The sequence below is a fragment of the Hippocampus zosterae genome, chromosome 3 (assembly GCF_025434085.1).
Source record: "Hippocampus zosterae strain Florida chromosome 3, ASM2543408v3, whole genome shotgun sequence".
NCBI lineage: Eukaryota > Metazoa > Chordata > Actinopteri > Syngnathiformes > Syngnathidae > Hippocampus > Hippocampus zosterae.
In genome coordinates, this window is record NC_067453.1 from 16,223,418 (window position 1) to 16,240,155 (window position 16,738).

General features: G+C 44.2%; 1 protein-coding gene across 1 annotated transcript in view; it reads left to right on the forward strand.

Moving 5' to 3' along the window:
* The first annotated feature begins 1,380 nt into the window (after positions 1–1,380).
* frmd4a (FERM domain containing 4A) overlaps positions 1,381–16,738 on the forward strand; it is a 143,902-nt gene continuing 128,544 nt past the window's right edge. The window contains exon 1 of the mRNA XM_052060231.1: positions 1,381–1,967. Coding sequence (XP_051916191.1) covers positions 1,923–1,967 — 45 coding nt within the window. The 5' untranslated portion in view covers positions 1,381–1,922. The remainder of the gene's footprint in view (positions 1,968–16,738) is intronic.

Consider the following 16,738-nt stretch of genomic DNA (forward strand, 5'->3'; position numbering starts at 1 on the left):
TTTTATTCAAGTGGTGCACATTTTAAAAACAAGCTGTCACTTCTTCTTGATGTTGCCGCGTGCTTAGACAAACGTAAAAACAGCACTCATCACCGGAATGATTAAGCTCGTTCATCAAATTGTCCCAACCCATACATCCGTCTCACGCCATTCATGCGTGTTTAGGAGCCCTGACACAGTTGCATAAATTATTCACATCCAGCAGCACTTGTCTGAGGATCTCAATCACGCACAGGCGACTGTGGTCGACCTCAACTATGCATCCACATCACATTTGACTCACATTCCAAAAGTGCACAGTGAACCCCATTTTTTTGTGAAGTGGGGACCTTAGCCGCCTTTGTTCGCTGAAAAATTAACCTATTTTGGCGGTTTTGTATTCGGGCCAGAAATATTACAAATTCAAAAATATTGCCGTGAAACTTTGGGGTGGCAATTAAATATTTTGAAGGTAATGGAGGATCTACATTTATGCATAGCCTTGTCAAATAGAAAAAGTGATTTATCATCATTTTGTTCCATCCACAAGCACACCTTTTTGAATTGGTGTCAATTGTTTGTATATATTCAGTGTTTGCGAACTCTACTCACACGCTGTACTTTTATTTAAGAACAGATACAAAAAAAAAACATACAATGGTAAAAGTAGAAGCAGGGTGAAAAAAAGTAATCTCTTGGGACCTAGCGTCCACATGTCTGGACATGACGTTTTTGGTTTTCCAAACTATAATGTTAAATTTTGGACTATAAGGGCCTGGCGTCCACATCAAGTAAAAAGATAATTCTTTGTTTTTACGTTCATCAGGTCCCAATTATCTGAACATCTGCACTGTAATCACTGTAATCATTCGGGGAAAAAATGCATTGATACTAAAACATCGATACCACTTTACCAGCCTGACATACACTGTGCCTTCCAGACAGGTGTAGTAGGAGCAGTCATGCCAGGTGGGGATGCTTAATGGTAACTAAGGATGAAAAATCTTTTTGACGTGACTGAAAATTATACTCTGCAATATGGATGGTGAACTCCGCTGGAGTGAAAAGTATTTCACGGCGCATCCATTGAAGAGAGTCACAATAAAAAGTTGTCTGTAAAGCAAATATTCCAGTCAAGTAAAAACAGCTGAAAATCTACTACCATTCAGCAGAAAAAATATTTGTACTTCGTTACTCCTCACCACTGTCAACCTCATTGCATTAACGTGTGTGTTAGAGCCGCTCTCTGTTTCTCTCTCTCTCTCTCTCTCTCTCTCTCTCTCTCTCTCTCTCTCTCTCTCTCTCTCTCTCTTTCGCTCCCCCTCTTTCACACTCCCTTTCTGCCTTCACCATCATTTATCCTCACTGCACCACAGATCTCTTTCACCATCTTTGTCCTCGTGTCAGGAAAGGTGAGTGTCCGTCTTTCCCGTCACAAGAGGGGGCAGGAAGCAGGAGGAGAAGGCGGAGTTTCATATCAGAAAGCCACGTGCATGCCTAGATGTGCTTTGTGCTGTAAGGTGAAGGGAAAATAAGCGGACGTCAGACAATAATAACAAGAAGGGGAGACTTTGAGGTTGCTCAAGGGTCATTGAGGTGGATGGAAATGGGGAGGTGTTATTAAAAAGTATAAAGAAGTAGTTAGGAGGTGAGTGTGCGAGAAAATCCTGCTCTGGAAAGAGGAGGAGGAGGAGGAAGAAGAGGAGGAGGAATCGCTTCCTGGTGAAGAGTCGCAGTGAGCCACAGACACTACAGAGACTGGCAGTGCAATTGGAGGCTGTCTGCAGCACTCACTGACTGACAGAAGAAGGAAGAGGAGGAGGAGCAGGAGGTGAGAACTGTGTGTGAAGACCAGCTTCTTCATCTGGACAGAGAGCGACGATTGAAACGAAGAACGTAAGCGTGTTCTCGTTAAGGAAATTAACAAGAAGAATAATTGCATCATGGCTGTCCAGCTCATGCCCGAATCGGCTGTGTGTTTGCTCATGGTGAGTCTCCCGGGTACAGTATTGTCATTGCCTTTTGTGCTGGGCTTTCTTTCATTCAATGTCCATGAAAGCAGGGTTAAAAAGGTGTTCGTTTATCCATCAGGGAGAACTGCTCAAGTAACTTCCCATGTGAGAAAGGAGCCGAGTTTGCCCTCACACTTGTAAAAAGTCAAGCTTTTGTCTCGCTGCTCCACATGATCGTGCAATGCGGCGTGGCGGACTGTGGTGTTAAACGAGGTGTCCGCTTTGGGGATTTGTTGTCACTTGCACCAATACCATATGTGAGGAAAGTGGGGTTTTTTTTCCTTTCTGCAAAGGATTTGTACTGGGGATGCAGTGCCTCTTTGACAAGAAACAGACCAGCCTGACCTTCTTCAGCGCTGACCATGGAGAGTAATTATGTAGAAATGTCCAACATGTGTAAAAGCATTCAAGTCCACTCTCTGGAACATCCAGAGAAACAATAACACAGTGTGGCCATGCTGCATGTTAAATATGCCTGTCATGCGATTGTGTGCGGAAGCCTGTAATTGCCGGTCCACTTGGTAGAAGATGGCACGCTCTGCTCATTCTCATTCTATAGCTTTGGCATTCGGCAAAAGGGAGTCATGCATTGCTGCTCTACCTACTATCTCCACCTGTGATGGCTGTCTGTTACTATGGCAATGAGCCAGGGGAGAGGCAGCGGGGTAAAGAGGCGAGGAATGATTGAAGCAACGGCGGGAGAAAGGTGAAAGGCCAAATGTGAATGATGGAGCCTCGGGCAGAAGATGGAGGAAAAATGGGTTGAAAATAGGCTCATTTCCTCAAAATGTGGACAATTAGGCCCAGTCCCAGTATTCACACTTCTACCCTTGAACCCCTCAATTGCAGGTTCCAGTTGATGGGTGCGAGTGTGTAGAGTGTCCCAATTCTCCAAAATTCTCTTTCTTGCTCTTGTTCCACACTTTGGCTGAAGTCTGTAATATATATATATATATATATATATATATATATATATATATATATATATATATATATATATATATATATATATATATATATATATATATATATATATATATATTCACCAAAGTGGTGAATATAAGGATATATAAGGAAATTAGCACAGGATTATAGCATCTCTCTCTCTCTCTCTCTCTCTCTCTCTCTCTCTCTCTCTCTCTCTCTCTGTCTCTCTCTCTCTCTCTCTGTCTCTCTTTCTCTCAGTCTCTCTCTCCTCCCCTCTGTCTCCTGCGTGCTTTATAGCTCTCGAAAATATAAAATACAAAAACCAATAAAAGAGAACTGGCCTTTCAATAGACCTCTTAAAGTGCATCGCTGTGTGTGCCTCTCCATTTTCTGACTTTACTCATGTCAAATTTTTGCTCACAACACAAATAAGTAAAAATAAAAAATTATCTGAAAATCGGTGGACATATTTTCTACAACAGGATGCAGCAAGTGGAAAGGAGCTATGATTGCAATTGAACAGGATGTCAGCAATTTTGAGCTAAGGCAGCTGATTATGAGATAATTTCCAGAGCTGGTACTTTCACAAAGTCTTTCTAGGAGATTCATCCAAACGAACCCCAATCAGAAGTAGATATACTTGATGGATGAGCAAAGATCAATTGCCCTCTTTTTTTTCTATGCGGCCACTTTTCCCTGTCACCGCTCCATTAAACTCCTTCATTCACCGCCGTCAGTGCTTGGCACCAAACAGTCCACCATCCACATCAGTGGCTCTTAAATGTGGTCTGCGCTAAGGTAAATAACATACATTAATGAGCGCCTGAAAAGTCACTGTGAAGCTGGGTGATCTGTTCCTGAAACCCAATAACAGTCAGAGCTTGAACCTACCTGAATTATTAATGATTTATTTAGTGTGTGTATGTGTGTGTGTGTGTGTGTGTGTGTGTGTGTGTGTGTGTGTGCGTTGGTTCGTGTTTGTGTGAGTCCTGGATAATATTGATTATGCTCCCTGCATCTGTGTGTATTAATATTGCAGGTGAATAATTGAGGATCTCCTTTGCTATGACTGGGAGCTGTTGTAAATAATTTGCACTGAAATGATCGATATATGGGTTGGTAGATCTAATCTCGGTCTCGTGCGCGGACAGGTAAACAAGAAATAATTCTTCGAGTGAATATTTACCATGTTTTGTCTTTTGAATGACACTGAATACATGAGGAAAATCGGAACTTCATTAAACTTGAATAAATTGATCCAATATATTGCCCACTTTAGCTTTGCCCATGCTGCAATTAAACACTGGACCTGGAGCCTCTCTGTCTCCCACAAAGGCCAATTTGTCTCCCACAAATTTTTTGTGTTTTTATTTATTTATAATTTTTTTTTGTACAACAAACAGATCAATAACATTTCTCCAACCAACATATCATCAGATATAGGACTAGATTACAAAGGAGATAACAGGCAAGGCTGAGTGATGCTTTCGAGATGAGAGTGGATGTGTCCTTGGCTTTATCTGCTTCTAAAATGGAAACTTTAATTGGCGCTTCATTTCCTCTGATCTTTGACAGCATTGCCATTGCGCCCTGATAATCATGTGCATGTTTATGAGCTCATTACATTAGATTGGATTCCGGCACACCCAGGATGCGGATTAAGGTCTTTAGGAAAAACACATACACCCCAGACGGACACCGTTTAATACAAAATAAAATGCAGACCAAGTCTAAATAAGACCCATTTCATTTTATAAAGTGATAAATTAAAATATGCACCCCTTAGTGAGTGGATCTGGCCCCCGGAGCTTGAATTTGACACCTGTGCTCAAGGACCATGCCAAGGGTATTTTTTTTTTTTTCCAAGATGGCGCCCGAGTTGGCAGCCTTCGGCAAGTGCTCTTCAAGAGCCTTGCTTTTTTGTTCTTTTTTGTTCTTTTTTGCTGTTTTTGTCTTTTGTTTTGTCACATGTTGTTTGTTGTTTCATTGTGTGGACCTGATATGGACTGTTTTCAGCGCTTTTTGGCCACGACATTCGTCAAAGGAGCAGTATCTGTGCTTGGTGGTTGCGCCTTCTCGGCAGCACGTCTGTACCAGCACAGATTTTGATTGGGAGGAATGTCGGCGCCATTGACTGTCGGTGCTGGATAGACCTGGGGCGCTTGTGTTTTTTGCGCCAGTAATGGGCAGCATTTTTCACAACCCCGATTTGTTCAGTGGCTATGTCAGCGCTGTTGGACAGTTGGCGTTGGTGCGGCTGGATGGATGGCCGAGGAGAGAGGAGCGTTGGCGAAGAGCGCCGATGCGTATTTGGAACCGTGAGTTGCCGCTTGGAATTGAAATGGATTTCCATGGGACAGGAGAAGTGAACCAATCTCTTTTTTCGTCAATGGATGCTACAGCTTCTTGTTGACTTTGAAACTTAGCTTGTAGCCGACGTGTGCACATTTTGAGCATGACGTCTCTGATCCACTGGTTAAAGGACACTTTGATTCTCTCCTCTTTCATCTCAAACCGCTTCAAACAACAAAGCGTGTGACGGAAAAGTGGTTAGGACTGCACGACTGTCCGTGTTTTATGTTATGTGTTGTGTTTATTATTTTACTTTATGTTAACTGTTTTGTAAAGCGCTTTGTTACAGCTGCCGCTGTTGTGAAAGCGCTATATAAATCAGCATGTATTGTATTGTATTGTAAGGGTATCGCACTGTGGGCCACTGTTCCACGGCTGGGACAAAAAACACCCCCCTGAATAGACCTTAACAGGGACGCCGAGGAGTGTGATCCCTCTCTAGTTGGAACACGCCCTGCAGTCCCCGTTTTAAGACCACCCCGGTCTGCCAATCGAGAGGCACTGTACCTGATGTTGTTGAGATGACAATCCAGGAACTTTTTAACCACTTTGGTGATTTCAACCAAGGAGATGAGAGAGCCCATCTCGGAGTCCGCAGACTATGCTTCTTAAAGCGGAAGGTGTGTCAATGGAATTTAGGAGGTCTTCTAAGTATGGTTGCCACCCTCTCCTGCCTCGAGTTGAGGTCAGCACTTCCCCATCAGTGTTAATGGTGCACAAATTCCCCCTTCTGAGATGCCAGGTGGTGGACCAGAATTTCCTCCAACCCATCCGGAAGTCATTTTCTGTTGCCCCGCCGATCTCCTCCCATGCTTAAGATTTTGCCTCAGTGACCACCAAAGCTGCATTCAGCTTGGTCAGATGCCCCCGGAGGCCCTCATGCCAAAAAGTCCTGACAGGACTCCTTGTTTACCTTGATGGAATCCCTTACCGCTGGTGTCCACCACTGGATTTGGCGATTGCCGCCATGACAGGCACCGACGAGCTTAGGACCACAATTCTGATCAACCGCTTAACCAACCGAGGTGTGAAGTTCCCCAGCTGAAAGAAGGAGTCCCCAGGGAGGGCGGTCTCTAGCACACCCTGGACTTACATACTTTGGTGGGAGTCAATGCTTGGCTTCCAGCAAACGAATATAAACATCCACTGCAGTGATTGTTTGTGTTGGGCGACTAAATAGAGCCAATCAATATGGACTTGGTGATGTGTTACACTGTGACTGAACCATGTAAACATGGAGCGAGAAAAGCACTTTTGTGTTTTAATGTGTTGCCTGTGTGACATCATGGCACGTAAAAAAGACGGCATGTGTCACAACTATGACTTCGCAACGGAAATATTATTTACTGCTCAGCTAAGGACCGGAAAAGAGAGACCAGCCAGAAATGAGGGCCTCACATTGTCCTTGATGTTCCCATCCATAGCTCTTCATTACTGTCCTTCATTTAATTATCCAGCCACTGAGTACATAGACGACTCCGTGAGATCAAGCCCGAGGTTTCATTTGGCACTGATCAAATCAGCACCCTATGACATAATGCGGTAGCATGTGTGCATATGTAGATGCCTACTTGGAGTGCAGCATTGTGACAACGCTGTGATCACACCTCATGGTTCAATCTTCCATGCATGCATTGTTATCTTTGCATGTAGAATTATGGTTATGCTTGCTGATTCCTGATGTGGCATGCACCTGAATTGTACAGATGGAGGAGGCTGCTTGGGGGAGGGTAGGTAGCATGACATCATGTTGGGATAATTGATTATTGGCGTAACAATGGCAGAAGGAGGATAAGGCAACCCACTGTGTGTGTGGGGGGGGGTGCGTGTGTGTGTATGTGTGTGTGTGCATGTGTGTGTGTGTGTGTGCGTGTGTGTGTGTGTGTGTGTGTATGTGTGTGTGTGTGTGTGTGTGTGTGTGTGTGTTTGGGCATGTGGACATATTGCCCAGATTTATATCTCATCTATCTGTTGCACATGATCGAGGTACACATAGGAGCTATTTGTTTTCCACCATATTCACCTCCCATCTTTTGTTGTTGCTCCGGCTTCTCCATTACAGTAATGAAAGATAGCAATAATTCTGCAGTTCATCATTGGCTCAAGGCTGCAGTGTAAAATTGGAACGGTCATGCTGGAGTGATGCTGCGAGCTGTTACTGCTGATATCAGCGAACTAAAGCTGCAAAGTTGCTGCAGGGGGACAAAAGCTTTGTGGCCCGTTCACCTTATCAACTGTGTTCATTCTGCCAAAAGAAATAGTGGCCTAATCATCTGATTCATTTATTTCATGATGGAAGTGTTTTGTATATGACGGAAAAAAAGAGTAGAAGTTTTAATGTTGACACGATCAGTGACGTGATGCTGGGCAGGCTCTAATTTGTTGTCCTCATCAAAACCTTACAAATAATAACTTCCTCAACTAGCCTAGAAATCAGATGTAATGTTTAAGGATCTACGAATCCCACTCTTTTTCAGACAGAATACCAATATAATTACCTATATTTACATTTGAGAACTCGCCAAGTACTCAAACTAAATGAGTATTTTTTTTAAATTGACATACAACACATTGATAGAGTGCTGAGAGGCCGTCGACTGGTTAGCACGTCCGGCTCACAGTAAAGATGTATAAAGGTTGATTCCAGGCCCTGGCGGATAAGCTCCAGCATGCCTTCGTGATGTTTACTGGTTACCCGTGATACTCATATATATATACTGTGTATATATATATATATATATATATATATATATATATATATATATATATATATATATATATATATATATAAAATCCTCATCTCACCCCTCGGGTGGTGTCCGTCCCTCATTCAGCTCGGGTCCTCTACCAGAGGCCAGGAAGCTTGAGGGTTCTGCGCATTATCCTTGCTGTTCCCAGCACTGCACATTTCTGGACTGAGATGTCCGATGTTGTTCCCGGGATCTGTTGCAACCACTCATCTAGTTAGGGGGTCACTGCCCCGAGTGCTCCGACCACCACAGGCACGACTGTCACCTTTACTTTCCAGGCTCTCTCCAGCTCGTCTCTGAGCCCTTGGTATTTCTCGAGTTTCTCGTGTTCCTTCTTCCTGATGTTTCCATCACTTGGGACCGCTACAATGACTACAACGGCTTTCCTCTGCCCTTTATCTATGATCACGATATCTGGTTGGTTCGCCATTACCATCTTGTCAGTCTGGATCTGGAAGCCCCACAGGATCTTCGGTCTGTCATTCTCCACCACCTTCGGAGGTGTTTCCCATTTTGACCTTGGGGTTTCCAGTCCATACTCCGCACAGATGTTTCGGTAGACTATGCCAGCCACCTGGTTATGGCGTTCCATGTAGGCTTTCCCTGCCAGCATCTTACACCCTGCAGTTATGTGTTGGATCGTCTCAGGTGCCTCTTTGCACAACCTACACCTTGGGTCTTGTCTGTTGTGGTATATCTGGGCCTCGATGGCTCTGGTGCTCAGGGCCTGCTCCTGAGCAGCCAGGATGAGTACCTCTGTGCTGTCCTTCAGGCCAGCCCTCTCTAGCCACTGATAGGACTTCTTGAGATCAGCCACTTCAGTTATGGTCCAATGGTGGTACATCCCGTGTAGGGGCTTGTCCTCCCATGATGGTCCCTCTTCCAGCGCCTCATCTTCTGTTCCCCATTGTCTGAGACATTCTCTGAGTACGTCATCCGTTGGAGCCTTCTCCTTGATGTATTCATGGAGCTTGGATGTTTCATCCTGGACAGTGGCTCTCACACTCACTAGTCCCCTTTCGGCTTGCGTACAGTCTCAGGGTGCTGGATTTGGGATGGAACCCTCCATGCATCGTTAGGAGCTTTCGGGTCTTAACGTCCGTGGTCTGAATCTCTTCCTTTGGCCACCTTATTATTCCTGCAGGGTATCTGATCACTGGCAGGGCATAGCTGTTTATTGCCCGGGTCTTATTCTTGCCATTGAGCTGGCTTCTTAGGACTTGCCTCACTCGCTGGAGGTATTTGGCCGTAGCCACTTTCCTTGTGGCCAGTTCAAGGTTGCCATTGGCTTGTGGTATACCAAGGTACTTGTAGCTGTCCTCAATGTCTGCTATTGTTCCTTCAGGGAGTGAGACCCCTTCAGTGCGGACTACCTTTCCTCTCTTAGTCACCATCTGACTACATTTCTCAAGCCCGAATGACATCCCGATGTCGCTGCTGTAGGTCCTGGTTGTGTGGATCAGGGAATCTATGTCCCTTTCGCTCTTAGCATACAGCTTTATGTCATCCATGTAAAGGAGGTGACTGATTGTAGCTCCATTTCTGAGGCGGTATCCATAGCCTGTCTTGGTGATTACTTGGCTTAGGGGGTTCAGTCCTATGCAGAACAGCAGTGGGGAGAGTGCATCACCTTGGTATATGCCACATTTGATGGACACTTGGGTAAGTGGCTTGCCATTGGCTTCAAGTGTGGTTTTCCACATCCTCATTGAGTTCGCAACGAAGGCTCTTAGGATCCTGTTCACCTTATACAACTCCAAGCATTCAGTGATCCATGTATGTGGCATCGAGTCATAGGCTTTCTTGTAATCAATCCAAGCTGTGCACAGGTTGGTACGTCGGGACCTGCAGTCTTGTGCGACTGTTCTGTCAACCAGGAGCTGATGTTTGGCTCCTCTGGTATCTCTACCAATGCCCTTCTGTGCTTCGCTCATGTATGGATCCATGTGTCCACTTATCTTAGCCGCAATGATGCCTGACATGAGCTTCCATGTTGTGGAGAGACAGGTTATTGGCCGATAGTTGGATGGGGCTGCACCCTTCGAGGGATCCTTCATGATCAGGATCGTTCGCCCTTCGGTTAGCCATTCTGGGTGAATCCCATCCCTCAGCAGCTGGTTCATTTGTACTGCTAGGCGCTCATGGAGTGCTGTGAGTTTCTTTAGCCAGTAGGTGTGGACCATGTCCGGGCCTGGTGCTGTCCAGTTCTTCATATCTGAGACTCTTTCCTGTATGTCTGCCACTGTTATGGTAACTGGGTTCTGTTCAGGGAGGTTGCTGTGCTCCTCTCTCAGGGTCACCAGCCATTGTGCACTGCTGTTATGTGCAACCTCCTTCTCCCATATGCCTTTCCAGTACCTTTCAGTTTCCAGTCTTGGTGGGTCAGCTCTGTTGTTAGGACCCTGCCACTGAGCGTACACTTTCGCAGGTTGTGTTGCGAACAGCCTGTTTATTCGTCTGGCCTCATTCTCTTTCGTGTACCGCTTTAGGCGACTGGACAAGGCTTGGAGCCTTTGTTTGGCAGTTTCGAGTACTTCAGGTATGGTCATCTGGATGTACCGCAGTGACCCCCTAACTAGATGAGTGGTTGCAACAGATCCCGGGAACAACATCGGACATCTCAGTCCAGAAATCTGCAGTGCTGGGAACAGCAAGGATACTGCGCAGAACCCTCAAGCTTCCTGGCCTCTGGTAGAGGACCCAAGCTGAATGAGGGATGGACACCACCCGACGGGGGGTGAGACGAGGATTGATATATATACATATATATTATATATATACATATATATCTATATATATATTGCGCGTCGTCCCGCACGTGGTCTGTCCTTCCGTCTGTCCCTTTTCAAAACGTACCTACTTCACCGCGCCGCTGCGCGCCGCCACTGCGCGCCGCCTCTGCGCCGCTCAGGCAGTGGCTCACTACGATCGCGCGGGCATCTTAGCGAAAAAATGTTGTCTACCCACAAGCATTGCAATGAAATTGTTAGTTATTTAGTAGAGCTAAACATCTCTTTATTTTCGCGATAAGCAATGAAGATGAACAAAAAGTTGAACCAAGCAACAACACTTTTGTGGGCCGAAGGCCCACCTTACCAGCCTTCCGCAGGAACTAGCTGATGAGCCGCCCGGAGGGCGGCGAACCAGCTAGTATATATATATCTATAGATATATAGATATCTATAGATATATATATATACTGTATATACTTTTTTTAATGATGCACAGAGACTGGTGTGTTTGTATTAACGTATAGCAATTTGAAGTGAGCTTAAGGTCCCACGATGCAGTATGAGTCGTACGAATTCATCACCTGACGGTATTGGTGCAGCCATGGTCATATTACGAGATGATAGCAGTAACACACTCTTAACTTCAACAACAAATGAAAGAGGAGTTGCTGATATGCTTTTGACATAAACAGTTTGTACATTTTTGTTCGGTATGCAAGTGTAAAAATACCGTTATCATTGTCTTCAGCCTCACGAGCTACACTTTCGGCGTATTACTCTGTTTGCTTTATCGGACAACAACAAATAAATACTGGTCGCCTCTAGTGATGACAGTGATGTATGGAACATCAACTAAATAGAGATGAATACACCTCCAAGCTTCTCCTGACTTGAAATGTGTTCAATTTTACTGGATTTAGGCCAAGGTCTTTTTCAGTGTCCCGCAGCTTAGCTGGACTCATGGCTCTGTCACTTGGTTTAATGTCAACTGTGTTTGCAGCAAGTTACCCAGTTTTCTTGTGCTGAGCTGGGTTTGCTTGTGGGCCAACAAGAGCAAACAAAGTTCATGCAGCAGACAGAAGAACGTTCTGTGCTTTGTTGTACCGCAAGCCTCCAGGATATTTCCCAAAGCAAAGCCCATGCATGACATTTATCTGATGGCCTGATCCTCTGCAGAAGGCCAAGCTGCCATGGAAATAAAAAAGATAAACAGGTGCTTGTTTTTGCTGGTGGAGCATCAAAACACGACAATCGAGTCTGTGTAGTTAGTTTAATCCATTATGGCGTACTTTTAGGCAGCCGTATTTAAAATCTCCCGTCCATCCCTTCAGGGATTTTATTTGATTTTATTTTTTGTCTGTGTGCAATTTAAAAAAAAGTGAAATTTAAAAAAATGTTTTTTTTTAAATTGGCCTTTAAGTGCATTCGCTTAATGCTAACACATAATGGGAAATGCCATTGCCAGTATATATGTGGCGGTACTACACCGCTTTGGGCAAACCAACAATATTTGCCTTGGAATAGCTTCTTGTGTTGTGTCAAAGTCATGGTTTTTTTTTTGTGGTCGTTCTGCCCTCACAAGGTGCCACCTGTCATGTGTGTTGAGGAGAGTTGCCAGTGGGGGTACGGGTAGCCCAGAGTGGCAGAGGCAGCAGGCGGTCTGATTGGTCGGCCATCTGTCTCCGGGAGCGAGCAGATGTCTGAGTAGGAAGACCAATCTCCGCTTGCTTCCATTTTCACCTCCGTTCCCTCTGCTTTCCTGTCGTGTGTGTGTGGTTGCAAGTGCGGACCTTTGACATGCTGCACTTGGCTTGATGCGTGTCCCATCGGGGCTTGCATATGGATTGAGTTACCAGTGGTAGGCCCTTGTCATAATGAAGAGCTGCCTCGTTAGCATCACAAAAGATCCGTCAAGCACTTTCAGAAACGATTCCCTTTGAGTTTACCCTGCATATATGTCTTCTCATTGATGAGAGACTTTATTTCATGTCCATGTTCTACCTAAAGATACACTTTTATACAGCATATTTTGACAATGGAATATAGCTTCATCCTCATCTCTTATTTCGTGATGGTCAAATTTTTCTTACAGTTCTTGTTTTGGCTCTCTTCTTTTACACAGGCTTCAAAGAAAATGTTACAGTACTGATCGAAAATTAACATTACTGGTATTGTTTTGTTTTGTTTGTCAGGTAAGCATAATCTGAGCAAATTTCCATGATCCATATCTCTTTATTTTTGGAATTATCAATATGTGAAGATCATCATCTGTGGCAAAAGCAGGATACGCATTCTGATTTTTCAAATGAGAGAGGCCCAATAAATGATGAGGGAACGATATGCTATCGGGAAAATGTTCAACGTGGTTTACTGTTACAAAATTACAACCAATCGCCACCAAAAATTTACATGCACATCTCTACCCATGCTCACATCAATGTCAGAAAATATTTTTTAAAAACGCCTCATTATCTAGGATCTTATGGGCATTAAGTGTTTTCCCATTCATATACTGTATAAAGTTGAACATGGTTTAGAAAACTACGACCATTCACCACAAAAAATGTATGTGCGCATATCTACCTATGCCCACACCAACGTCTGAAAATGTTTTACAAAATCACAACAATATTTGAGATTTTATGGACATGATTATCTTCCTCTCCATAGGTGTGCAAACAATCTAAACATCGCTGGGAAAAGCTGAATGTTCATATAATCCAAAATACAGTGGTGATTGCTTTGATTTATTTTCAGAGTTTACATTTTTGGCTGACGATCGGTCGTGGTATTCTAACATGAAGCCCGTTAACCGTTTTTTTTTTTTTGGAAGGACATTCATTTGGGCTGTGTTATTAAATGTGCTATTTAGTTTTGGATTTGGCAAAACAGCATCTCTCGCTGTCCCTCACACCAGCGCGACATTCGTTGTCTGCAACCGTTGTCGTTCCTGCCATGCAATTTGAGAACTTCAAGAGATTTTAGGTCTCTTTCTAACCACACTGGCTAAACCCCGGGGAGACGATTACAAAACCCCAATGGATGATGAATGAATCAAAGAAAGATTCATCTGGGCTAAATTCAGACTATAGCGAGAAACATCAATGCAAGGCGAGCATGAGGCCTTGAGCTGGGCACTTGATTTGCGGAGGTCTCAAACATGGCCAGGGGAATCATTTCACTTTGACTGACGTGCAAATGGATCATATTGCACCGCAACATTTAATGATGAAGTACCGTAGCCCACACAGCGGAGGGAGATAAAGCCAAAGAGGAGGAGGGGAGCAAGTCGGCTCTTGTAGTTTACCCTTGTTTGCTGCTAGATGGCGATGGAGACCACATAATTCGACCTCCATACACGGCATACAGGGCGAGTATAGACTTTTCCCATTGCATGTAAATCATAGGGTTCAAAGTCAGGTCCTGGAGAGCCACTGTCCTGCATGTTTTCCAAGTCTCCCTGTTGCAACACACCTGATTCAAATGATCAGATCATCAGCCAGCTCTGTGCAAGCCTGACATTGAACCTGTTCATGACTGACTTGGAAAACATGCAGGACAGTGGCCCTCCAGGACCTGAATTTGACACCTATGATGTAAACAAGAGTAGGAACGAAGATACTTCCGGGTGGCAGAAAATGACTGACGACTGCAGACCTGAATTTAAGTAGCCCAAACAGTGCATACGCCACTTAATTTACCGGTCCCTCAGTGTATATGTTTACTATGTCTGAATTTCCACATTGTCCATTTTTGAATCAACTTCACTGTTCAAATATACAATTGCCATTTGTGTTCTGTTTCCTTTGGAAGCAATTTAGCCCATATAGAGCACCTATCCAAATGACCCCGAGCACATTCAAACTCCAGCGATAAAGAAAAAGGCAAACATTACCATTCAAGCCATTCCTACCGTTTTCTCATTCGCTCTAGCTTGGTCAGACAGCATAGAAGGGTTTGATTACTCATGTTGCAAGAGCAGATCACTTGAGTTACATCCACTCAGATGTGTGATGTCAGGGTGAAAAGGTCCCAATTGCCTCTGGCATTTTATCACGTGGGTTGAAGCGCTCCATGCTCAGGTTCAGCGTCAAACCCCTGCGGTTTGGAACAGGTCTTCCCTGTGTGCTGTTATAAATGGCAACCCCACAGGAAGTAGGCCAGTCACGTACACGAGCACATACATAAGGGAACATAAGCGGAGCTGAGGGTTGATTATCGGCCTGATTGTCTCAGTAGAGCAGATAAGACAAACAATTGTTCCTTTGACTCTACGCTAGTTAGCAGAAATTCCATTTAGATGACAATTTTTGGGATGTGAGCGAAATAATATCAACATTTTGTATGAACAGCCAAAGCGCAGTTCCCGGTGCTCTTGTGATAAATATTGTTTCTTTACATAACATCATGAATCCTTCAATCCTTCTTTGACATGGAAATTATATAACAGTACAATTTTTAATAGCTTGTGGCATTGTCTGACTGATTTTGGCCCCCCGATCCTGACCAGAATAATACATAATTACATTAAAATTATTAAGAAAATTCGCATTAATCAATTTTTTTTTTCCAAGTACACCTGTTCTTGGTATGCAGCCTTTTTTAACCTTTCGCTTCAACACCCATCTCACACACAAGCGAGAAGCTCGGCACCCACAGACAAGTATGTTCAACCTTACATTCATTTAATTCGCATTCGCATTCACCTCCTCAACTGCATTTCAGCACAACCTGTTTTTCTTTTCCTATCTTGAGCAATTTCATCACTAAAACAGGAATAAATCCTCGCTTATCAGCATCTTTATGCTGTCTTGATTCCTGTGGGTTTCATGAGAGGCATGCAGGATGTTATTGTCCATATCAAGATGAATGGATGGACTTTATCAACATTGCGAAGGATTACATGATCTCCCTGCTGTTCTTGCATATGCTTTGCATTCATTTTCCCCAAGAACACAGGAAATGAATAGTATCGTAATTCGTCTTCAGATTGCTTGATTTTACTCTTTCGGCAGTTGGTGGCGGTGTGTTAATATTTTTTCCAAGAGAGTATACAAAACATGTGTCAGTCGTACTGAAATAGGTCAAGTTTCTGCAAACATAGCCCCTCGAACAATGGCCATGATTGATGATGATAAAAGAAGGGCTCTCCAGGGATTGTCGAAATCATGTCCCCTGTATGTATTTGTTCATCGTATAGATTTATCTATTCTCTTATGCTTTCTCTCAGCAAAGCTCAGTGCGCCGTCTGCAGTGAATGCTGGTTGCCAGTGGCGACGGTTGCCATGCGACCACTCTGGAGTGACTTCATAGCATGGGACGTGTGCGCTGTGGCTCAAGATGAATAGAAGGGCATTTTCTCCTTTTTTAAAGACCCAATTTGTGAATTTAAACGGCTATTTCATAGCACCGATAGTCATCTGTCATGCAGCATGCCGTGGATACAAGCCACAGATTTGTCACAGATGATATTAAATGCACTTGTTTGACAAGTGAACGGCAATCAAATTAGTTTTTGATGTATTTTTCATGGTTTCATGGTAAAGCAGTAAAGACACACAGGCTCCCTCCTTAGATGATGAAAGTGATAGAAATGAGCTTGCTTAACTATTCTCTCTCTCTTTCGATATCTGCCACTCTCTCTCTTCCTCGCCCACTCTCTCAGCATCCCGCATGCCCTTTTTCTCACTCACACTTTGCTCTCCCGTCCGTCTCCCTCCCTCGATTTCTTTGTCTCTGCACTCGTGAGATAAGCTTTTCCATGCTGTGAGCGACAGCGCTGTTGGGAATGGTGGTGGTGTTGAGGTGTGAGGGAAGAGGAGAGGGATGTTCCCTCTCGCCTTTGTAACAAACCACCTGCAGGGCTGCTAATGCACCCACACATAGAGAATGTGGGCTTCATCCCATATGTGCATTTGCCGCCCGCACTTGTGCAACCTGTTTCCTTGAACTGCTGTTTAATTAACTTTAGATTGCATGTCACACT